The 25,811-nt window shown below is 41.2% G+C and overlaps 1 protein-coding gene across 4 annotated transcripts in view; it reads right to left on the minus strand.

Moving 5' to 3' along the window:
• Window positions 1-1,742: 1,742 nt before the first annotated feature.
• LOC132383147 (protein phosphatase 1 regulatory subunit 12A-like) overlaps window positions 1,743-25,811 on the minus strand; it is a 96,578-nt gene continuing 72,509 nt past the window's right edge. For 2 of the 4 annotated variants that reach the window (XM_059953993.1, XM_059953990.1), the window contains 5 exons: window positions 18,914-19,019; window positions 16,119-16,223; window positions 13,487-13,537; window positions 12,478-12,528; window positions 1,743-10,332 (listed from right to left, as the gene is read on the minus strand). In XM_059953993.1, coding sequence (XP_059809976.1) covers window positions 10,246-10,332; window positions 12,478-12,528; window positions 13,487-13,537; window positions 16,119-16,223; window positions 18,914-19,019 — 400 coding nt within the window. In that variant the 3' untranslated portion in view covers window positions 1,743-10,245. The remainder of the gene's footprint in view (window positions 10,333-12,477; window positions 12,529-13,486; window positions 13,538-16,118; window positions 16,224-18,913; window positions 19,020-25,811) is intronic. The other 2 variants (XM_059953994.1, XM_059953991.1) reach the window with 2 other exon arrangements.

The raw sequence follows: 25,811 nt of genomic DNA on the forward strand, positions 1-25,811 counted from the left end.
GGAGGCACTTGCAGACTGTTGGCGTTTGATGCAAACGATACATTTCACTGTATGGTTCCACGTTTCAAAGAAAGCTAACCTGAAAAAGATCTCAATCTTAAACTCCAGTAAGGTGAGAATCCTGATTTTAACCCGACCTATCTTGTCATTGTCTGATCCCTTCAGAATATCCTCTCCAATCAGTTTCACAACATGTCCGCACCCCTCTACCACACCTGAACCTTCTCTACCCCAGAACTTCCTTCAAGCACTTTTCAATGACTGCAGCAATCCATAATCTCAGCTCATCAAATGACCTGTGAGGCTCCTTGCATTGAAGTAAATGCAGTGAGACACACTGGCCATATCCTCCCTCCCATCTCTGCTCCTCACTGGACTTTCCCGTCCTGCATCCCACCCTTTACCTCACTAAATGAAATCCTCCTGGGCAAACCTCCCTGCAAGGATATTGGTCAAGTCGTCACTTTTTATCGTCATTTTGACCATGACTGCTGGTACAGCACGCAGTAAAAACGAGACAACGTTGAGTTGTCTCTGGTTCAGGCACAACCTATCCTGTCCTAGAAGAAAACCCAAAGCCCTACTTTCCTGCACCAGCACTTCGGCCACGCTTTCATGCAGCATAGAGGAGTACTGCTCAGGAATGGACCCTCCAGCCCAAAATGTCGTGCCAAATTCAAACGCTCGACTGATCCCCCCCCTGCCCACACTGTGTCTATCCTTCCATTTCCTGCACACTGATGTGCCTGGCCAAGAGCCTCTTCAAAACCCCTAACGTACCTGGCTCCATCACCCCTAGCAGTGCATTCAGGCACCCACCACCCTACATAAAAAACCTACCCTGCACATCTCCCCTGAACTTACCTCCTCTGGTATTAGACATTTCAACCCAGGGAAAAGATACCGTCTACACTATCTATGCCTCTCATAATTTTATAAGCCTCTATCAGTTCTCCCCTCAGCACCCGCTGCTCCAGAGAAAACAACTCAAGCTTGTCCAGCCTCTTTTCATCTTTCGTGCCTCTAATCCAGGCAGCATCCTGGTAAACCTCTTCTGTGCCCTCTCCAAAGCCTCAAAGTGGCAGAATGCAGAAGTTGGCTGGAAGAAAACTCATTAAGTGTTGTGGGGGGGGGGTGTTTGGAGGGTGATGGAGGCAGTGTTAGAGGACTGGAAGTCAGGCAATATGACACCTTTGTTGAAATGGGGGGTAAGCTGAACTACAAGCCGGTTAATTCACTGCTGGCAAGATGCTCAAGGCAGTGATCAAAGAGGAAACAACGTTACGTTTGCTGATATAATCCAACCCAGTCAACATGTTTAATGAAAGGCAAATTACATTTGGGAAATTTGTTCAAATCCTTTAAGACTTAACAGGGAGAGACTGCAGATGTAATGTATTTAAATAGTACAAACGTGGCTGACAAGGGAAGTCAAAGCTGACGTAAAAACAAAAGAGAGGGCATACAATAAAGCAAAGATTAGTAGGAAGCTTTTAAAAACCCACAGAGTGCAACTAAAAGAATCATTGGGAGGGAAAAGATGAAATATGAAAACAAGCCAGCAAACAATATCAATATGGATAGTAAAAGCTTTTTCAAATATCAAAAAAGAGAAATGAGAGTGAATATGAGGCTGCAGAAATAATAGGGGACAGATGAGCTAAATGAGTATTTTGCATCAGTCTTCACTGTGGAAGACACAATTGAATTGAATTGACTTTATTTCTTACCTCCTTCACAAACATGAGTAAAAATCTTTATGTTACATCTCCATCTACATGTGCAATGATAGTAAATTATAACAACTTATAGAACATCAATGTAATATAGAAATACACTCAAATCAGCGCGAGTTCATCAGTCTGATGGCCTGGTGGAAGACGCCACCCTGGACGGATGGTCCTGGTTTTTATGCTGCGGTACTACTTCCCAGATGGCAGCTGGAATAGACCATGGTTGGGGTGACTCAGGTCCCCAAAGAACCTTTGAGCCCTTTTTTTTTTACACCTATCTTTGAAAATGTCCTGAATCATGGTAAATTCATAACTACAGGTGTGCTGGGCTGTCCACACTACTCTCTGCAGAATCCTGCGATTAACAGAGGTACAGTTCCCACACCAGGCAGTGATGCAGCTAGTCTGGATGCTCTCAATTGTGTCCCTGTAAAAAGTTCTTAGGATTTGGGGGCCCACACCAAACTTCAACTGTCTGGGGTGAAAGAGGTGCTGTGCCTTTTTCACCACACAGCTGGTGTACAGACCAGGTGAGGGTGATGTGGATGCTGAAGAACTTAAAACTATTTACCCTCTCAAGCCCAGATCCATTGATGTCAATAGGGATTAGCCCGACTCCATTCCTCCTATAATCCACAACCAGTACCTTTGTTTTCGCAACATTGAGGGAGAGGTTGTTTTCTTGACACCAGTGTGTCAGAGAGATGACTTCTTCCCAGTAGGCCACCTCATTATTGTTTGAGATTAGACCAATCAATGTAGTGTTGTTGGTAAATTTAATTCACAGATTAGAGCTGTGGGTGGCGACACAGTCATGGGTATACAGGGAGTAATGCAGGGAACATAGTACACAGCCCTGACTGGCTCCTGTGTTGAGTCATAAGGGTAGAGGTGGGGGGAGCCCACTCTTACCACCTGCCTGCGATCTGACAGGAAGTTCAGGATCCAGCTGCACAAGGCAGGTTCAAGGCTAAGGTCCCTAAGCTTCCTGTCAACCCCAGATGGAATTATGGTGTTGAATGCGGAATTGTAGTCCAAGAACAGCATTCTCACATAAGCATCCTCCTTCTCCAGATGTGTAAGGACAGTATGTAGAGCAGTGGCTGTTGTGTCGTCTGTTGATTGGTTGTGTCGGTAGGTGAATTGTAGGGGTTCCAGTCTGGGTGGTAGCAAGCTGCAGATGTAATCCTTGACCACCCTCTCAAAGCATTTGCTTTTTATTGAGGTGAGCGCAATGGGATGCCAATCATTCAGGCATATAACCTTGATCTTTTTTGGTACAAGGACAATGGTGGATAATGGTGGCAGTTGCCCAGTGTTGAAGGGTGTGAGGGAAGAGAAGTGAGTACAGTTACTATTACAAGCTAGAAAGTGCTAAAAAAAAACTGGGAGACTTACAGGTGCACAAGTCACTTGGACCAGATGAACTGCACACTAGGGTTCTAAAAGAGGCCTAGTTCAGAGGACTGGAAAATTGCAAGTGTCACTCCACTCTTTAAGAAAGGAAGGAGGCAGCAAAATGGAAATTATAGACCAGTTAGTCTGACCTCAGTAGTTGAGAAGATGTTAAGAGTCAATTGTTAAGGATGAGGTTATGGAGCACTTGGTGACACAGGAGAAGACAGGACAAGGTCAGCATGGTTTTCTTAAGGGAAAATCTGGCCTGAAAAATCTGTTGTAATGCTTTGAGATTATAAGTAGGAGTAATAAAGGGGATGTAATGGTTGTATATTTGGACTTTCAGAAAGCCTTTGACAAGGTGCCATACACAAGCTAATTACCAAGTTAAGAGTCCATGGCATTACAGGAGTTACAGGCATGGTTAGCGCATTGGCTGATTGAATGGCATGGACTTGATGGGCCAGATGCTCTAATTCTGCTCCTATGTCCAAAAGATATTTGATAAGGTGCCACATGCAAGTGCCCGCGATGACTGCATGCACTTTGGTAAGGGGAAATTGGTGTGTAAATGGGGAGGGACTATGAGTGAATGAAGCACAGAGGGATTAAGGTTTTCTAATGTCTGAGTCACAGAGCTACCAGGCTGGTCCAATGAATGGTTAAGGTGGCAAAGGGGTTGGACTTTAACAATAGGTGGGTCTTATTCCGGTTGTACAGGGTGTTAGTGAGACCATTACCTGGAATAATCTGCAGTTTTGGTCCCGTAGTAGAATTAGGCCATTCATCCCATCTAGTCTGCTCCGCCATTCAATAATTGATTTACTTTCCCTCAAAACCCTATTCTTCTTTTTCCCTGTAACCTGTCACCTGTACTAATCTAGAACATTTAAATAGGTTTCAATGAGATACCCCCACCTTCATTCTTCTAAACTCCAGTGATTACAGGCCCAGAGCTAAGAAACGCCCCTCATATACTAACTCTTACCCAAAAAGGATACAGAATAAGGGAGGCAGTCTAAAGGAGATTCACCAGAGGCAATTCCTGGGAAGAGGTGGAGGGTGGACAGATGAATTTTAGAAACTCTGTGAAGTTTAGAATAGCCTTATTCAAACATAAACATCGTGGTGGTTGTCAGGGTAGATGCTCAGATGTTTTCCCTAGTGGAAGACTCATCAACAAGGAAACCTAACTAAAGGATGTGGGGCTGGTCAGCGACGTGTGTAAAAGTGTCTTCTCAGAGGGTGCTGCAGCTTTGACATTCTCATCCCCTGGGAGTGGTGGAGCCACATAAAGGTGGCCATAGATATAATTCAAGAGACTATAAGACATAGGAGCAGTTTTAGGCCATTTGGCCCATCAATCATAGTTGGTTTATTATCCCTCTCAAACCCATAACCCTTTATACCCCAATCAAAAACCTAATAAACCTCTGGGTGGTGGGTGGTCATATGTCTCTGCCAAAGGAGGTGTACGACTCTCATTCTCCCTACTCGCCTGCAGGCCACCCTTGGGCAAGGTGTAGCATCTGCTTAGTCCCCCGATCAGGGCCACATGAAGGCATGGGAGCAGGTGGTTGGTGGTTGAATGAGCAGCTGATTCTGCGACCACTGATGCCAGACAGACAACCTCTGAAGAGTATTGATCATGTCTGGGATCACCCGTCTTGTAAAGGCACTTGCCAGAAGGGGGCAATGGGAAACCACTTCTGTAGAAAAATTTGCCAAGAGCAATCATGGCCATGGAGACCGCAATCGCCCACGTCATATAATGATGATGAATAAATCTCAGCTTTGAATATATCTGATGACTTGGCCTCCAGGCTGAGGAACTGAGGGCTATGAGAACTAACAGAGTTGAGGGCAGCATCGATGAGCCACGACCACACTGAATGTTGAGGGGCCGAATGCAGCCTCCTCCTATATCTCCTTGTGGTATTGACTAGACACACTTACATTGATGAGTAATATGGCATCAGGCTAAGCAAAAGCAAAAATAAGATAATCTTCCAGCTGTGTTCCTCAAGAATCTGCAGTCAACAAAAATAATAGAACTACCATACATACATCGCTTACTTATGGAAAAAGGGATCCAAGTAAAATCATATATACAAATTTAAAATGCAATTTATGGTTTAATAAACGTTAATGCTGCCTTTTAATTACACATAAGTTACACAAGGCATCAACAGCATTTTCTGTGCTTAAAACAATGCAGCTTAGCTGCTGTAACAAATACTTTGTAGAAGAATTCTGTATATTGCACATTTGCAAAAATGCATATTCTGTTTTTTTTAAAATTCCATATACATATATTCATATAACCATTCATGGCACAGTATTTAAACACGATACAGCATCCCATGGATGTTTTGAGAGTCTTACAAAAAAATGTTTCAAATCCCGGCAGGAGAGGGGACATTTAGAATAATTTGTTTTGTAACTGATAAACCTAGCCATTGACAATAATTAAAACTTTTAGTGGCATGCCTGCCGACTCACAATACACTTCACATTTTAGATTGAAATATATATAAAAAAAATTGACACAAGTACTTCAATATTAACCAAGTTGCAGCATAATGCCAAGGCACTACTTCAGATTCAATGAAGCCACAATCCTTTCTGTGACACTTGATGCCAACCCTTCCCAATCCCATCAACACAGGTCTTTATCATTGGCTTAATTGGCAATGGAACTTGGCTGAGACGATGTCCGCTATATCACCTCAAAATGTTCTCCACACAAAGAGCATCACTGAATCCCTTTGAGATGTGCAGCGGGAAAACTCAGGCCAATGACCTGGAATGATTATAGTTTGAGACTGGGCTGACTACTGGGGGATTTTGTGACTGTTCTTGGGAATACCTAAACACAATGGCACTGGGTGTGCCAATCCCAGTCACATTCAAAAGTATTGTGGGTAGTCCTCCTAACCTTCAATCCTAAATGGGACTTTTGTCACATTACATACTCAGGGTACTGGGATGGATAATACAAAATCCCCCGGGATCAAATTTACAGTTCCACGCAAGTTTATTGCCATAGTTCAAGAGATGCGGTTTAACAGCATTTCTGCCATTTGTGTCACTAGGATCGTTTTTTTAAAAATAAATGATATTACATCAAAAAGTCCAGGTTTTTCAAACAGTTTAGTATAGTATTTCTTTAACAGTTATTTTAAACCAGGTGGAGCTATATTCTGAGGGGGAGAAAGCTCTGACAACAGAAGAAGCTTCATTGGTCACTTATGTATCTACAGCATGTATAGTTTCTGGCAATTAATTGTAGGTGGAACCTCTAATGATCTGAAGCCTTTTGAAATTTCACATGGTGTAATTGAATATACAGTAGTCTGAAAGAATTGTAACTGGTCAGTATCTGCAGTTCATTTGAGCAGTTATGCTTTAACAACACATACAAACATTTAACCTAACACGATTTCACCAGCTTTTGCAAACTTTGTTATGGTTCTTGCTGTATCTCTGGACCATTCCCTGGCGGTACTAGCTAATGTATGGTACTCAGAGAAAAGCTTTGCTGGCAAATACTCACAGCAACCCACCCAGACCTTCAGTGTGAAGAGATCTGGAGAAAGAAGCTGGAAACATCCATCCTTTCAAAGTATTAAGAAAGAGAAACTAAACACATTTAGCTAATGGAACCTGGAGGGCGGGGAAGAGAGAAATACCCAAAAGTGCTCAAACAATTAAAAAAAAACTTGACACTTCATTCTATGAAATTTTAGACCAAGAGTGCCCCCACAAGGGTTTCTTTCCACTCTGCAACACTCTAACAGCTCACTGACTGCCCCCATCGTGTCTCGCATCCTCACTGCTGTGATTGAGACCCTCTGACGTGTCAACAGAGAAAAGGCCACAAAGCATTTGCACCCAAAGACCCTTCAAGCAAAACAAGCAGCAAGAAGGCCAACTAAAGTCATCATCTCTGGTTGTCCCAGCACTAAGGGGATATTTCTTTAGAAACTAAAAGATGCTGAAATGTAGGAGAGGCAGTGTCTCGACTGTGCGCTTGGCTGGGTTCTGAAAGTAAGTGCTGCTGGTGTGTGGGGACGGGCATTCTCTAACGGTGACAAGATCCAGTTGGTATAGTTCACAAACAATTCCAAAAGGTGGAGGGAGCAGCCCCCAGGTTAGGCTGTGGCTGCCGTGTCAGGAAAATGGAAGAAGTTTAAAAAGAGACCATTATGATGAAGGAAAAGACAAGATGCAAGAGGTGGTGCTGAGTGAGTACTGCATTTAATAAATGGGTGTACATGACAGCTTCTCCACTAGATGGCCCAGTGAGTCCACTTATGTTTACAGAACGTTTAGGGTTCAATTATTCTCCACCCACAGAATCTTAGCTACATCCTACAGGAAAGAAGTTCAGGAACAGACCTACAACACGTTGGCCAACTTGGCCTGTATTGCAGTGCAACAACACTGGAAAAGATGATGTGCTGGCGATCTGGGTGCAGTTCCATAGCAGGACGTTTACACTGTGCAGCTCCAGGTCCTGAACAATCCACCTCCTGCAATTGACACCCCAACATTTCATTTTACTGAACAAAGAAAATTTACAGGAAAAGGAAACCGTGTTCAAGGGCAAGGGCACCTGCTCACTCTGAAGTAAGTCTCTAACTGTAATATAAACTTCACATAAAAACCACTAACTGTACAATAATTTTTGAGTGCACATAATAATCACCTTATTAGAAAAGACCCACCCACATACCCCCTCCCTCACTACCTGCAGCCCACACTTACATTTGCTGCCAATTACCTAACAATCAGAAGCTCACTTCCTACGATACTGTGATCGTTCTGACAAGCATTGCAGGCACTGTTTACTTTCAGGTTGGGAAGCAATGATTCACATTAACAAAATTATAGCATTGAACTGCATCCATAATTTGAAAAATATAACTTGCACAATTCTGCTCCAGCCTTTGGAACTGCTTTGTGGTATCTACTGATGAAAATATCGATTGCACTAGGCAGTGTAGATAGCCCTCAGACCTCTCTCACGGGGTGGGAGGGAATGGATATGAAACTCATTACAGCCTGACTGTGGTCAGCAGAATGGGCCAGGCAGACACCTAGTGCCCGACAAGCATGCACAGCAGCCAAACACTTGGGCAGACAGTCTGAGTAGGTGACCCACATAGGGGAGAGTAGCTTCGGACATGTGAAAAGCTTAAACAAACCACTGTGGCAAACAGTTTACCTTCCAGAAATTGAACAGTAAAAACCACTCGACAAATAGCCGAGGAATAAATTAAAAACTTGTTAACTGTAATAACAAACTGAAAGATAAGACATGCTGGTTGGGAATATTAAGACGCAGGACCCAAAGTGAGCACAATGGAGAACAAAAAGTCGAGGTGGGAAGATATCCTAATGTCCATTATACCTGATAAATACACCTACTTCCAGAGAAACTGACCCTAGTCTTTGTGGCCCTGAATTCACAATTTGGGTAGAAATTAAATACGAAATCAGAAGACCATTCAGTACTGGCAGACCAAAATCTTTTAAAGAATAATGCTCAAAGGCAGCATTCGCTTTCACGATGGGTCTCAGAATCAAGACCAATAATATAAATTCTCTCCTCCACACAGGCACTTCTACCATTTTCTGATTTTAGATCAGAGTCCAGCATCTATAGTTTTTTGTGTTTTGGAAATATGTCGCTAATAGGACAAGTTTGTGTTCATGATTGCTTCCCAATCACCTCCCCCAGCATCATAGGCACATATGGGATGTAACTTAGCTTCCAAGTGCTTGGTCACAACCTGTTCCAGAAAGTCAATAGTTGCCACACCTTCCCCGTAAGGTATACCGGGCCAGATTGTCATCCTGATTGACAAACCAAGATGCTCTACTTTGCAGCAAGGGTTGTAAACCTCACATTTTGGCCATCAGTATGCAAAGCTAATGTAACAAAGAAATGCTCAGCATCCTACCCACTGGCTTTGCCCACAAGATGAGTTCTTGCCTGGAACACACTCTCATGGTTACGTAAGCCCCACTACTATCAGATAATGTTTCTGGGCAAGTTAGGGACATTGAAAACCAGCAATATGGAGATATTTAGGTGAAAAGAAAAATGCCTTGGGTTTAGAGCAGTACTGTGGTACAGCTCACTCTGCCACAGATGCCATTAGGAAACAAAACCTTCAAGCTGCAGATAAATGGTGTAAATGTTTCCAAAGGGTCTACAGACTGCTAATTGCTCCAAGGCCATAACTTCACACAGAGTACAGACACAGCACCACAGTGATACAAAAAGTAAGGAACTGCCTGACCTCTTCAAAGAGGTCAGCAAAGAGATTTGAACAAAATCAGTTCATATTTTCTCAGCTCACGTCAAGGGAAAGACTACTGTATATCTGAAACAATGAGGTTTGAAATTTAGTTCAATCTGACCCATTCAAGCTCAGATTGGAAAAATTATCCCCAGTTCAAATTGAAATTATTAACATTCACATTAATTTCTCAGTTTTAATACTGCAATGATATCTTTTTTTTAAAAATCTGCATACAGGCACTCAAAATCTTTTACATTCTGTACAATGATTGTTACTAGAATTGCAACTTAGGAATGTTTGTGGAAGTAAGATTGCAAGGAATATTCATGGAGTGCAAGGAGAAAGGGACAGTGGTAATCTCCAAATGGTCACAGTGAAAGGACAAGAGACAGCAACGCACACGTCCAACCGGCCAGCACACACAGACACATGGGTATAGGAAGTACAACTTCCATTTATATCTTCCAGGCAAATGCAAATCCAATGAAGAAACTTCACACTAATTAGGTGTGAAAGTTAAGTAACAGGGTTTAGGACAGAGGGGTTGGCACGTTGATTTGATTTAACGTACACTGGTCAGTGTTGTCCACCTGAACCATCTCGGCGATTCGCCTGGTCTAGCTTTGCTCTCTCCTGCCTCTGCCCTCGTTCCCCCCAACAACAGTAATTTTGATTTGCCATGGAATGATCATTGGCATTGAAAATATTCCCCTTTGACCCAGACCTCAGGTCAGCTCCACCTTAACAGTGCTGGCATTTGCTCTCCCACAAGCTGGTCCATTGGGACAGTGACACTTTCACTACTTCGATAGTCTGCTGATGACGCGGATCAGCGCTGCGTTCTCATCCTTAAGTCTCTGATTGTCAGCTCTTAAATCTGTTAAAATCTATGAGTAGAGGGGAGGAAGGAAAAGGAGTTAAGTAACATACAAGTTGGCACTCAATACTTCTTCAAGCGTAACGGATGGAGATAAAACATAGAACATTACAGCACAGCACAGTCTTTTCGGCCCACGATGTCGTGCTGACCTTTTAATCTAGCCCTTCCCTCCCACATAGCCCTCCATTTTGACGTATTTTACTGCATGTTTCGATGTACATGTGATGAGTAAATTTGAACTTCGAATCTTGCTATACATATAAGCCTACTTTAAAAGCAACACCATGAAGGGGTCAGTTGTGGCTGAGTGGCAGTTACAGGTTCAAATTCCTCTGTTGATTATCAGGCAGACCCACCCCTTATGCCTTATGCTGGAGGTAGATAATTCTTATTTGTCTCTCTCAGGCGAACTGTTGAAAGACAGGCCTGGTTGAAGTGAAATGTTTCCTGCCACAGCTTTGAGGAGGAACAGCAGGAAGACTATCCCTATCCTCTGGCCAAAGTCCACCCTGAACACTACCAAGCCATTAGCACACTGCTACCTGTGCAAGCTTCATAAATGGCCACTGTGGTTCCTACTGTACAACTGTGGTTACACTTCCAGAGGACTGGAATGCAAAGAGCTCAGAGAAGGGCTAAAAGGAGCAAACAAGCCACTCACAGAAATGTTTGGAACAATCGTGCATGCAGAAAAAACTGTAAAGACACATGAAGGAGACAATTTGTAAATAGGCTGAAAATCTATTTTTAGTCACCACCTCTTTCACTGGCCTCACAAAATGTGTTTGTGGTGTAGGGGTAGAGTGGCCTGGATCAGCAGATCTGACAATGGCTTTAGAGTCAGAGAGGTACAGCTGGGAAACAGGCCCTTTGGCCCATCTCATCCATGCCAATTGTGTGGCCCAGTGAGCTAATCCCATCTACCCACACTTGGCCCATATCCCTCCAAACTTCTCCGATACGTGCACTTAGCTAGATGACTTTTAAATGTTGTGAATGTGCCACAACACAAGGTGATAGGTGAGACTGGGAGGGGGAGAGGTGAAATAAAGAGCTGGGGAGTTGATTGGTGAAAGAGACATGGGGCTGGAGAATGGGAAATCTAATAGGAGAGGATAGAGGCTGTGGAACAAAGAAAAGGGGGGGAAGGAGCACCAGAGGGAGGCGATGAGCAGGCAAGGAGATAAGGTTTACTTTTTTTCCCACAGATGCTGCCTGGCCTGCTGAGTTCCTCCAGCATTTCGTGTGTGTTCCTTGGATTTCCAGCATCTGCAGATTTTCTCTTCTTCACTATACCTGGCAGCTAAATACGCACCACCCTTTGTGTGAAAAATCTGCCCCCAAAGTCCATTTAATTCTCTTGCCACTGACTTTAAACCTTTGCCCTCCTGTTTTTAGCAACCCCTCTCAGGGAAAAAGGCTACGTGCTCTAACCCTGCCTATGCCCCTCATGATTTTACATACCTTCGCAATCTCCTACGTTACAGGGAGTAAATTCCTAGTCAAAGCAACCCATCCCCGGTACAGAGCAGCATGGTAGTGTAGTGGTCAGCGGAAAGCTATTACAGCACCAACCACCAGCTTTAAATTTCGCCGCTGCCTGCAAGGAGTTTGTACATTCTCCCTGTGGGTTTCCTCTGGGTGCTCCGGTTTCCTCCCACATTCCAAAGTCTATAGTGGGGGAGTCTGGGACCAGAGGGCACAGCCTCAGCATAGAAGGACGTATCTAAAGATAGTGGTGTTTTTAGGTTGAAAGGTCACATGGGTGCAACTGGGCCGGAAGTGTCTGTTACAATGTTGTATCTCTAAATAATAAACCTTTCCTACAATTTTTTAAATTTTAATCACATTTTCCCTCTAATGTGGTGATCAAAACTGGACACGGTGTCTCTAGTGCAATCTCACCGATTACCTGTTTCCTCAATTGAAAAGGAAACAGGGCGACAACTTACCGACTTCAAATTTACTTTCTAAAATAAATCCTGTATTCATGTGATATGGAAGTCACTGGCAAGGCTGGAATTTATTCTTCACTCCTCAATACCCTCAGCACTGAGGGACTTTGTTAACAGAGTATTACCCAGAACTTCCTGTAACGTACACCCACAACAACCACGATGGTGATGCTGTTGTCTTCAACTTTCTCAATTACCTGTAGCCTCTCTTCCAGTTCAGCTGTCTTTCTTTCAAATGCCCTTCGTTCCTGTTTTATAAAGAAACAGACACTGATCAATATTATCCCCACTGGCAAACCATATAAAAAATGACAGTTGTAATGTAAATTATCATCCCAATCCCTACACTTTATAGAATAAGATTGCACAGAGGTTGGTCATTTGAACTACTAGGCAGGTACTTGCTCTTCTGAAGAGCATCATTGCATTTCTTTCTGCCATATTTTATTCAACACCCAAAATCTTCCAAAAATGCAACCAAATACAAGGAACTATACAGTACCAACCAGGCCCTTCAACCTATCATGCTCATGCTAACCAAGGACAAATCCAACTGAATCTCATTTACTAGCATGCAGCCAATGATCTGAAAGAGAACATCGATGGAAGTTTTACCAGTGAAGGGGAAATAGTAATCACTGTTCACATGCCTATCCTACACAACAACCACCATCTACAGTAACAACTAAAATGCACTGATAAACACGAGAGATTCTGGAAATGCAGACCAATATGGAGAGGAATGAAGGGTCGATGTTTCAGGCTGAGAACCTTCATCAGGACTGGAAACAAAGGGAAAAGAATAAATAGTTGGGTGGGAGCAGAGGGCAAGGGGTACAAGCAGGCAGGTGATAGGTGAAACCAAGTGAGGGGGAAAGTGGGTGGACGGGGAAGGAGGATCAAGTGAGAAGTTGGGAGGTGATGTGGAAGAGCTAAAAGGTTGTAGAAGAAGGAATCTGATAGGAGTGGACAGAGGACCATCAGGGAAAGGGAAGGAGGAGGGGAATCAGAGGGAGGAGTTGGGCATTGAGTCTATATGCTCACTTTGTAAATATTTTATTTGAAGGAGTGAACAATTTCTGGAATTGCATGTTTATAGGCAGCTTGATGTTAGCGTCTGTGCTTTCAAGGACAGTTTAGTTCTAATTTTGTTGACAAGACAAACTGCCACCCCAAAACCAGGAAAAGCTGAGATTGCGAACTTACAAATCTCTCCAGCTCTAATTGTGCAGGCTGATCTCCACGCTGCTCCTGTCTCTGAAAGTGGGTAAAACGTAAGCACCAGTTAAAAATAACGAAGTGTTGTATACAACTCATCACATCTCAAAGTGTACAGTGAGTCATTTAATAGACCCATTATTACAATGGTGGCATCATCACTGACTGTTTGGCATGAAGTTTCCATAAGCAGCAGTGGTAGACCATGTCACAGAGGGGTTTGCTGTGGGATGTTAAGATATTAGTGTTGAGGTAACACTGTTTTTCAAAAGGTGCAACAGCACAGTGGACTAGCGTCTCACTGCGGACTATGGACCAGCGTCTCACTGCGGACTGTGGACTAGTGTCTCACTGTGGGCACTGTGGACCAGTGTCTCACTGCAGACTAACGTTTCTCTGCAGACTGGCGTTTCACTGTGGATTAGCATTTCCCACAGGCATTGTGGACTGTGGACTCGCGTCTCCCACAGGTACTGAGGACCTTGAACCCAAGCAACATCTCATGAAGGTCAGCAAGTCCTTCAATGCTGTACTCCCAATACAGCACTCAACAACAACTCTCATCCTGTCTCGCAACCTTTTAAGAAGCCAAGTGCCGAGAACATAGAAGAGTTCAGGCTTTTCAGCACACAATGTGCTAACCTTTTATCCTACTCAAAGATCAATCCAAACCTTCTTTTCCGTGTAACTCTCTGCTTTTCCTTCATCTGTGTGTTTATTTAAGTGTCTGTTAAATACCCCTAATGTATCTGCCTCTACTACCACCACTGGCAGTATGTTCCACGTACCCACCTCTGTGTAACAAAACCTACTTCTAGCACCCTCCCTGTACTTTCTTCCAATCACATTAAAATTATTTCCCCTCAAATGTCTGCCCAAGTACAAAGTCTCTGGTTGTTTACTTGATCTGTGCCTCTCATCATCTTGTACACCTCTATCAAGTCCAGTGAGATTACAGAATACAGAGATGGTAAACAAAAACCAGCATTATAGTGACAGTAAATGCCTGCTGCAGTATCTGCTCACAGCAATTAAAGATCCCCAGCCACCGACTAGGAATGCAGGGAAGCATGAGGAGGTCAGGCTGATTACTGGGCTAGTTATCCTTTCTGCAAAAGGCATGGTAGTAAATTGTAAGAGGATATAAACGGACTGGCAGAACAGGCAAACACACTGCGAAAGATAATGTGGAGAAATGCGAGATGGTACACTTTACTAAAAGGAATGTGGAGAGGAAATGAAAGATATTGTTCTAAAGGGACTGCAGGAGCAGGAGGCTCTGGGAACACGGGCGCACAAGTTGTTTAAAGTGATAAGATGATAAAAGTGGTTAAATTAAATTGGATATTATTTCACACGCACTGAGATACTGTGGAAAAACTTAGAAACATGCTATCCATATAGATCATGTCAACATACAAGGGAAAACAACAACATAATGCGGAGTAGAGTGTTACAGAGAAAGTGCACTGCAGACAGACAACAAGGAACAAAGTTATTAAGAAGTAGACTATGAGGTCAACAGTCAATCTTACTGTACGAGGGGACTGCTCGATAGTCATATAACAGTGGGACAGAAGCTGTTCGTGAGCCTGGTGGTGCATGCGTTCGGGCTTCCGTATCTTCCAATGGGAAGGGGGAGAACAGAGGTTGTCCGGGGTGGGTGGAGTCGTTGATTATGCTGGCTGCTTTGTCTAGGCAACGAGAGGTAGTGGGTCCACGGAGGGCAGGTTGAATTCTGTGATGTGTTGAGTTGTGTCCACAACTTTGCAATTAAGACACATATTAATTGGACACGTGCATTTTGAGCTTTACCAATGGTTCAAAGTTTCCCTTTAATATCAGAGAATGCATACAGTATATGGCCTGAAATTCTTACTCTTTGCAGGTATCCACGAAACAAAAGAACACCTCAAGGAACCAAAATACTAATGAAGTTTAAAAGGGAAGTCAGGCAAAACCTGAGGAAATACACTGGCCTAGTGTCAGCTGGAGCACTGAATTCAGTTCTGGTTACCTATAACAAGGAGGATGTGAAGGCATTAAAGTCTAGAAAGGATTTAAGTCAACAGTTCCAGGGATGACAGTTGCAAGGACTGATCAGAAGGGCTCTGTTTTCTTTACAGTGGCTGAGGGGGAGAACCAATAGAAATACATAAAATGACACGGCGCTTGGATAGAGCACATCATGGGAGGCTCTTCATGTCAGTGGAGAAGCTGAGAACTAGAGGTCACAGGTGTAAAGGGGAAGGGAATTAATAAGCCACGCGTGGTTGGAACCCAGAAAGCGGCGCCTGCAGATGTGCTGTGCGGCATTCAACAGGAAACTGCTGCAAGCCTAAAAGGAAGGGGCCAGGGATGGAATGAGTGAGTTGCTCTTGTAGAAAGTTTGCCAAGGCTTGAATGGCCCCCTCTGTGCAAAAACCTGAGGAAGATCAAAAGTGAACACTCATCAGTTGGCCACTAAAGTCGTTATAATGTGTTGAGGTTTATGATCAAAGAACAGAAAACAGGCAGTTAATAATGTGTGCACCAGATACAGGGACGATGACAGTAACAGCTGCAAGGCTTGCAAACAAATTAACTTCCAACTTAGTTAAGAGCAGACTTGATTTCTTACCTTCATTACCCTCTCCAACTCATGATTAGCCTGTGAGAGGTAATACTGTGCATCTCGTAACTGCTCCTTGAGTTTCACATTCTCTGCCAAGACCATCTCATACATCTGAATGAACAAAAGAACAGTGTGAGTTCTTCGCACGCCCACAGCATGTTATCTCCGCATTACTTCAAAGAAGTATCTCAAAGCTCCTCACAAAATATACCAACTTTCAATGTGCTAATGCAATAGCCACTGTCACTCAGAAACTCCCGAACACCAACCACTTTTTTCTGAAAGCAACCATTTTGAAATGAAGAATCACTCCTGTCAATCTCCTGCCCTGGGCTTCTTGTCTGCGAGCTCTGTGATGTTTTGCTCTGCTGTGTGATGAACTGAGGTTGAGGCTTTGGGCCTGCTCCGGGCTTTGTGCCTATGGACTCACCTTCCTTCTGAATACTGTTGCTCGCTTTTATTGTTTGCATGACTTGTGGTTTCATTCCCCTCTCTGTGCATTGTGTGTTATTGATTTTTTAAAATGGGCTCTTTTGGGTTTCTTGTTTTGTAGTTGCCTCTAAGACTACGTCCATACTAGACCAGATAAATCCATAACAGAAGCCTTTTCTTTTCTTTTCCACACTGAAACGGTGTTTTCCTCCCCCGAAAATGCAGCTTTTCTAAAACGCCCTCCAGAGTGTGTAAATTTGAAAACGGTGATTGGGCAGAGTAGTGTGGATGGGGTAGCTGGAGATTTCTAAAAACGCTGTAATGACGTGCCAGAACAGATGGTGGCGGCAGCGCGGCATTTCATTGTTTTCTTGAACGCAACCCCCCCCCCCCCCCCCCACACAACCTAACAATTTCAGAACAGGTGGCAACAAGACTGAAGCTAGAAGAATTAGAAATGTACTCACCAAATACTTTGACCCATAACTTACTGAATAAATAAGTATACTCACTTTGCCCTGTTTTCTATCCTTGCTCGTATGAAGGTGGTTTCCCTATTTACGCAAGTACTTCTCTGACAATAGATGTGTAACAGCCTAATGTAACGTTGTATGGAAATACAAGATAACACTGATGCAGACATGTTTTATACATTTAACAAGGTGCTTTATTAATGCAACAGAGTTAAGAGTTTTTCAATGTTCGTCGTCAGCCCAGTCATACTGTCCGTGAGCTCCCTGGCAGTTGCCTCCATAAGCTCCAGTATTTGTTTTTTTTAGTTTTAAGTCTTCCTGCGCAAGAGCCAACAGCTGTCCGTTGTTTGGCAATTTCCTTTTAAGTTTTTCTAGTCTGTAACTGCACAAACGCGCACTTTCACAGTGAGATTCGACACCAAATATGTTGCTTGTTTTCTGTAGATGTGTCCTGTGCGTGCCCAGTAGGAGATTCACCCAAATACCCGTTTTAATGTGGACGGAGGTATTTTCAAAAACACTTGGTTTTTACGCGAAACTGGCGTTTTCAAAATTATCTGGTCTAGGGTGGACGTAACCTAAGTATACATACTTTGATAATAAATGTACTTTGAATCTTGAAACACAGCCAAACGACCTAACTTCTGTTAATTTTTCTCACTTCCCAGTCTCTCTTTTTTATTCCCTATATTGGTTCCCCTCTCACCCCTTTTCTCCTCACCCATCCATCACCTCTCTCTGGTTCCCCTCCTCCCTTCCGTTCTTCCATGGCCCACTGTCATCTCCTATCAGATTTGTCTTTTTTCAGCCCTTTACCTTTTCCATCTGTCACTCCCAGCTTCTCACTTCATTCCCCCTCTCACCCATCCACCCACATTCTCCCTTACCCAGTCTCACCCATCAGCTTGTTGTACTTCCCCACGCCCACCTTCTTATTCTGGCTTCTGTCCCTTTCCTTTCCAGTCCTGATGAAGGGTCTCGGCCCAAAACGTCAATTGTTTATTCCTCTCCGTAGTTGCTGCCTGATCTGCACTCCAGTTTTTCCAGCACTTCATGAGATCTTTAACATCCACCTAATGATGTGCTAAAAGAGAGATCAATCTCTCTCATAATTACAATGGAGGGCCAACTAAGGATATACACTCGCATCTTGAATGGTGGGCTTGAACCTTTGATCTTCTGACCCATTGGGCAGACTTTCAACACAGTTAAACCAACACTTTTACCATAATCATTCTGAGGTTGATTGCATTGTTTTTAAAGTAAGTGGTTAGCTTAGTTTGAATCCCCTTGGTCACAGTCACCATACTTTGAACTGGGTGTCAGCAGTCTGCAGTGAAGCCACTTGGTCCCATAATTAAAGCTTGTATAGATGTCCATCCATGCCCAAATCAGAAACTCTGCTTCCCCAATGTCAACACGATTTATTTTACAGTGATACTGTTCTTACTTCGTAGCACCATTTGTTGAACCTTCAACATTCATTTCTTTTGACAAACACTGAGACAATTCTAAAGTAAGCACCACTTTCCACTGTTAATGATCAAATTCTGTGAATTTCACTCTATGTGAACACTGTACAGGACTGCAATGAGCATCAATGTTATACATCGCTTCAACTATCTTCTCTTAATTGTATTTAAAAATTGAAATTATTTTTGTATAATTCTTCATGAAGTCTATTGTAATCTTTTATTTTCTTGTAAATGTCTGCAAGAAGGTAGTTTATGGTAACATATATTGTACATACTTTGATTAAAGTTACCCATTCAGATTGTGATTGCACTAATCACCTTTGGCAATTGTACAATCAATGTTCACCCAGACTGAAATGCTCAATATAACATATTCACACACAGACAATAACAATGATCCAAACCCTTTGCCCATTATTACCTTCCTGAAGTCACCATTACTGTCTGTCACTCCGCCTGCACTGTGATGGGTGGAAGTTCCAATTCTGTCCCGAGTCCAATCACTCATTTGGTCGGCCAGACTTGAACTAATCAACCAAGAGGATTAGTTTAGTTACTTTAGTTTCCATCGGTTGTCACCAGAAATAAGGTCTAACCTACTATTTATAGCAGGATCAAACATATATCTAAGATTTAGAACATCAGGGTCAGCAGGAGACGCTCATGGAGTGAGCATTGTTTCAGATTCGCTCCATAACCTTTACTTTTTTTAACCTATGATCACCCTTACTTAACTTACTTTTACCTACACCAAAAGATTCTTGCTACTTTCTTGGACTTATCTTTAAGAGTTTATTGTGAATTTTGAAGAAATGAATACAGAAATGGCTCTTAGATCTAAAGGGCGAGACCCTGGGAAAGATCCTAACGGGAACGGAAAGAAGAAAAAGACCGATCCTAAGCGCACTGAATTGACTTATGAAATGTTATTGGAGGTTTTAAATGAAAAATTTGAAGAACGACAAATTTTCAAACAAGATATAAAGGCTTTTCAAGATTATATGGATAAGACGGATTCAGTAGTTAACCAGCAGCAAATTCTAATCGCAACTTTGCAAGAGGATGCTCGGAAGCGAGACTTGATCATTGAAAAACTGGAGCAGAAATTACTTTTGACGATTAAACAGGTGGAAACACTTAAAGCCAAGAGTGTCAACTTTGAGAATCGGTCCAGAAGACAGAACTTACGCATACTCGGTGTCCCGGAAGGTATTGAACAAGGGGACCCCTTGAAGTATTTTGCTCAACTTTTAAAGGATGCGTTCCCTTCTGTATTCCCAGACAGTCCTCCGTTACTTGATCGTGCTCACAGAATTATGCGCCGTTCACCAAGTGCTTCAGCTAAACCACCGGTTGTAATTGTCCGATTTCATTATGTGCATGGTAAAGAGCAACTTATTTATGTGGCTTGGCGTGTAGGGATGGTCAAATTTCAAGAATTCAATTTTCGATTAGTGGAAGATTTTAGTCCAGAAGTAATGAAGGCAAGGCTTCTTTTTAAACCTCTGATGTCCGAATGTTATGAGAAAAATATAAAACCTGCGCTCTTATACCCTGCGAAGCTCAGAATCTCGCCTCCCAATGCATCTCGGCGTGTTTTCTTTTATACAGCTGAAGCGAGAAGCTTTCTGAATGAGAACTTCCCTACTGCTAAGGATTCTCATCTCTAATAAATGAGTGATTTTGATCATTGCAAGATGGTTTTTGTTTCCGAAACCAGATTTTGTTTCTGGCTATTGGTGTAGGTTTACTCTATATATTATACTCTAGTTAAAGTTTTTTTTTGATGTACTAATCTTTTTATTTTACTTACTTCAATCACTGTACTTTAGCTTTGGTCATTTTTATTAATCCTTCGAAGGTGATTTTTTTTTTACTAAGATGGCGGTTTCTTCTCTAAAATATTTTTGGCTTTTTTTTTAATTCCGCCATTTTGTTTTCTCTCGTCTTCTTCATATAATGCATTTCTTATCACAGTTTAACTTTTTTTTTGACTTGTTTGGGTTTTAACCCGATTTATAAGTTACTAGTGATTATATTCTTTTTGGTTTTTTTACTACCAATTATATTAAGAAGTTTGGTTTTAGTATAGTGATTATTATTTCTTTAGAGTTTGGGTGGATCTTTTTTATCCTTTATATACGGAGTTGCCTTCTGCTGATATGGGGGTAGATTTAGTTTCATCTCTCCTTTTTCCCAGCCTTTTCCTGGCTGGGGAGTTCTTTTCTCTTCTTGGGTGGGGGGGGTGGGGGGTGTTTTTCTTAATTTTGTGTTCTTTACATGTTTTTTTTAAGTTTCTTCATTTGGGCTGATTTTAAACTACTAAAATGTCTGCAATGTCGTCACTTCCGGGTCCACCTCTTATTTTTTCTTCCTCTTCCAGGTGCATGAGTTCATAATTTGGTTAACCCTTTATATACCAAAGGGTTGATTTCAGAAATATGGCTCAGACCATTAATTTTGTCTCTTGGAATACTAATGGTTTAAACCATCTGATTAAATGGAAAAAGATTTTCAAAGTATTCTGAAGACTCAATGCACATATTATTTTTGTACAAGAAACTCATGTGTGGAAAGAGGACAATTATCGCTTTTTTAGGTTTTGGAGGGGTCAACAGTACCATTCGAATTCGAATGCTAAAGTAAAGGGAGTTTCAATTTTTATTGACTCCTCTATTGCATTTGTCCAGCACGGTATCTTTTCGGATCCGAATGGTAGATTTTTGTTAATTACTGGCTTACTTTTTAACAAAAAGGTTGCTATGGTTAATGTTTATGCTCCAAATGTGGGTTATCCTGATTTTTTAAAGTCCTTATTTACTTCTCTACCTAATCTAAATGAATATAAGTTAATAATGGGTGGTGATTTTAATTGGTATTTAAATCCTTTGTTGGACAAATCTATATCTACTCAGACTTTACCTAATAAGTCGGCCACTTATATTAACTTTTTTGACTGATAATGGAATTTTTGATATTTGGAGATTTCGGCATTCTAAGGCCAAAGAGTTTTCATTTTTCTCACGTTTATCATTCCTACTCGAGAATTGATTTTTTAAAATTGACCCTTGTTTTATTCCATCGGTAATTGGTTGTAATTATGATATAATAGCCATCTCTGACCATGCTCCATTAAAACTTTCTATTAAATTTACGGATACAGCTTCTAGTACTAGACAATGGCGATTTGATTCTACCTTACTGCAAGATCTGGATTTTATTAAATTTATGAAGGAACAGATTGATTTCTTCTTTTCAACTAATTTCACGGATGATATTACTTGCGGAACACTTTGGGACACCTTTAAAGCATATATGCATGGACAGATTATCTCCTACTCCGTTGGTCTGAGAAAATGCATTAAGAAGGAAACTCTTTTATTGGTTGATAAAATTAAAGAGATTGACAAGAAATATTTGACTACTCCTAGTAAGGAGCTTTACAAACAAAGGGTTGAACTTCAAATGGAACATAGTTTATTACTTACATCTTCAATTGAAAATCAATTAATGAAAACCAGATCTGATTTTTATATACATAGTGATAAATCGGGTAAACTGTTAGTCAATTGAAGAATGCTTTGGTTAAACGTCAAATTACTAAGACTCGTCAGCAGAATGGTGAATTGACAGTTAACCATGATGAGATAAACAAATCATTTCAAGATTTTTATACTTCCCTGTATCATTCTGAATTCCCTCATGATTATAATACCATGTGTGATTTTCTTGGGAAATTTAATTTTCCAAAATTATCATCAGATGATCTTTCAATATTAGAAACTCTTATTACGGATGCAGAAATTAAAGGGGTTATTTCCTCTGTGAATTCTGGGAAAGCACCAGGTCCAGATGGGTACACAGTAGAATTTTTAAAATGTTTTTCCGCTACTCTTTCTCCTTGGTTATGCAGGGTTTTTGAAGAAGCAATTAGATTGGGTAATCTGCCACAATCTTCTTATACAGCTTCCATTTCTTTAATATTGAAGAAAGATAAAGACCCTACTGACTGTGCATCCTATAGAACAATATCTTTATTTAATGTAGATTTCAAGATCTTTTCCAAGTTACTGGCATCCAGGCTGGAGAAGGTATTACCCCAAATTATTTCGGAAGATCAAACTGGTTTTATTAAAAATCACTATTCTTTTTTCAATGTTAAGAGATTATTGAATATTGTTTATACTCCTTCACATAGCACTTCAGAATGTGTCATTTCATTAGATGCAGAGAAAGCATTTGATAGAGTTGAATGGCCATACTTATTTACTGTGCTTGAGAAGTTTAATTTAAGTCTGACATTTCATTTCCTGGATTAAACTGATACATCATACTCCAGTAGCCTCGGTGCTTACTAACAATCAAAGATCTCCCTTTTTTCATTTATTTCGGGGTACTAGACAAGGCTGTCCTCTTAGTCCATTATTATTTGATATTGCTTTAGAACCCTTGGCAATTGCTATCAGAGAATCACAGAACATTTTTGGCATTAATCGTGGGACGGATATACATAAGCTATCATTATATGCAGATGATTTATTATTATTTATTTCTGATCCTGAGAAATCCATTCCTGGAGTTATATCATTGTTGGCTCAATTTAGTAATTTTTCTGGGTATAAATTAAATCTTAATAAGAGTGAATTGTTTCCTTTAAATAGACAGGTTCCAATTTATGGAAATTTACCTTTTAAATTAGTTAATGACTCTTTTATGTTATTAGGGATTAAAATCTCAAAAAACTATAAGGACTTTTTTAAGGTTAATTTTTTACCCCTAATCGATCAGATTAAATGTTTGTTTACTAAATGGTCACCAGTATCTTTATCTCTGATAGGTTGGATTAATGATATTAAGATGGTCATTTTACCCAAGTTTTTATATATATTTCAAGCGCTACCAATTTTTATTCCGAAATCTTTTTTTGCTAATGTTGATTCAAAAATTTCCTCATATATACGGCAGAATAAAAATCCTAGATTAGGTAAAAAAATATTTACAGAAGGCAAGGAAGGTGGTTTGGCATTGCCTAATATTAGATTTTATTATTGGGCAGTTAATACCCGATATTTGATATGTTGGTTAAAGGATTGGGATTTATCTTTTAGCCCTCATTAGGTGAACCTGGAAATTAAATCTGTACAAGGATTTTCATTGGGTTCTATTTTAGGGACTTCTCTTCCCTTTGCTCTTTCTAAATTGCCGAAATGAATTGACAATCCGATAGTTAAACATACTTTACGTATATGGTTTCAATTTCGGAAATTTTTTGGGTTGACTCAGTTTGTTTTAAATATTCCTATTGTATCCAATTGCTTTTTTTATCCTTCTATTATAGACCAAGCTTATTCAGCTTGGAAGACTAAAGGATTACTACGATTTTCCGATTTATTTTTGGATAATTGTTTTATGTCTTTTGAACAATTATCTAATAAATATAATTTGCCTAGATTACATTTTTTTAGATATTTACAGATTAGGAATTTCTTAAATACTGTACTTCCTACTTTTCCAAATTTTGTGTCTTCAGGTATTTTGGAGAATTTGTTTGAACTAAATTCTTCTCAGAAAGGGCTAATATCAAAACTTTATAATATAATTATGAAGATATGTTCAGAGCCCTTCTATAAGATTAAAAATGATTAGGAAAGAGAACTTAACCTTACTATCCCCCTATTGAGAATTGGGATAAAATTCTTCAATTAGTTAATACATCATCTATATGTGCTAAATATTCATTAACACAGTTTAAGTTTGTGCACAGGGCTCATATGTCCAAGGATAAATTGGCTCATTTTTATTCCTCTATAAATCCTATTTGTGACAGGTGTCATTCTGAGATAGGGTCTTTAACTCATATGTTCTGGTCATGTCCGCTTTTGAAAAAAATATTGGGAAGACATTTTTGATATTATTTCTACGGTAGTGAACATTGATTTACAACCTCATCCTATTACTGCAATTTTTGGTTTACTAATGATGGACTCACTCCATCTATCCTCTTCTGCTTGTCAAATGATTGCATTTCTTACATTAATGGCTAGAAGATCTATTTTCTTGAATTGGAAAGAAATTAATCCTCCTACTGTATTTCATTGGAATAAGAAGGTGGGTAGGCAAGGAGTACAAGCTGGCAAGTGACTGGTGAGACCAGATGAGGGGGAAGATGAAGGGTGAGGGATGAAGTAAGAAGCTGGGAGGTGATAGGTGGAAACGGAAAGCAATGAAGAAGGAAGAGTGGACAATGGGAGAAAGGGAAGCAGAAGGGGCATCAGAGTGAGGCAATGGGCAGGCGAGGGGGGGGCAGAATGGGGAATGGTAAAAGGGAGAAGGGGGAGAGGGGGAGAAATTGCTAGAAGCTGGAGAAATCAATGTTGATACCTTCAGTTTAGAGGCTAGCCAGACGGGATATGAGGTATTACTCCTCCAACCTGAGCGTGACTTCAACCTGGCAGTACTTTGTGTGCGCTGCTCAAGATTTACAGCATCTGCAGAATCTCCATGTGTTTATGTCATTATTGCAAATTGGATCCAACAGATTAAAGAAAGAGATAATGGTACGATAACACATAGGGACAACCTGTGGTTCTTCAGAACCACTTGCTCCCTTTCACCATTGCCTTGAGAGATTCCCCTCTTTGCCTGTATCCAATTCTCTGTCAGAAACTCTAACTCTTATCTCTCCAAGGTGCAGTAACACGAGACTCTCATCAATTGTATAATCATAGAGCACTACAGCACAGAAACTGGCCATTTAGTCCATGACAACCTGTTTTTTTGCCTAGCCCATCGATCTGCACCTGGACATTATCCCTCCATATCCCTCCTATCCACATACCTATCCAAGCTTGTCTTACAAACATTACAACCGAACCCGTATCCACCACTTCAGCTGGCAGCTCATCCCACTCTTGCCCACCCTGAGTGAAGGTGTTCAAGTAGTGCCCATTTCAGCAATTCTCTTTTGCCCCTTCCATCACTTGTAAAGGATAGTATCCAGAAATACTCGCCATGCTCCAGTTGGGCTCATATGCGTGACTTACAGTGTAAATTCCCTGGGATGGATTCTGACCAACATGTGCTAAGAATTTAGCTCTATAAATTCGCGCTTTATTTTATCCCAATCTCCACGTTATTTGGATTTTGCTAACCCTAGCACAGCATGGGACTGTGTAGGTAGCATCGTGATTAGCGTGACGCTGTTACAGCTCAGGCCATCGGAGTTCGGAGTTCAACTGGGCTAGGGTTAAATAGGTGTGTTTCTGGGTGGTGTGGCTCGTTGGATGCAAGGGACTATTCGCATTTTATCTCTAAAAGAA

The sequence above is a fragment of the Hypanus sabinus genome, chromosome 29, assembly GCF_030144855.1.
Source record: "Hypanus sabinus isolate sHypSab1 chromosome 29, sHypSab1.hap1, whole genome shotgun sequence".
Lineage (NCBI taxonomy): Eukaryota > Metazoa > Chordata > Chondrichthyes > Myliobatiformes > Dasyatidae > Hypanus > Hypanus sabinus.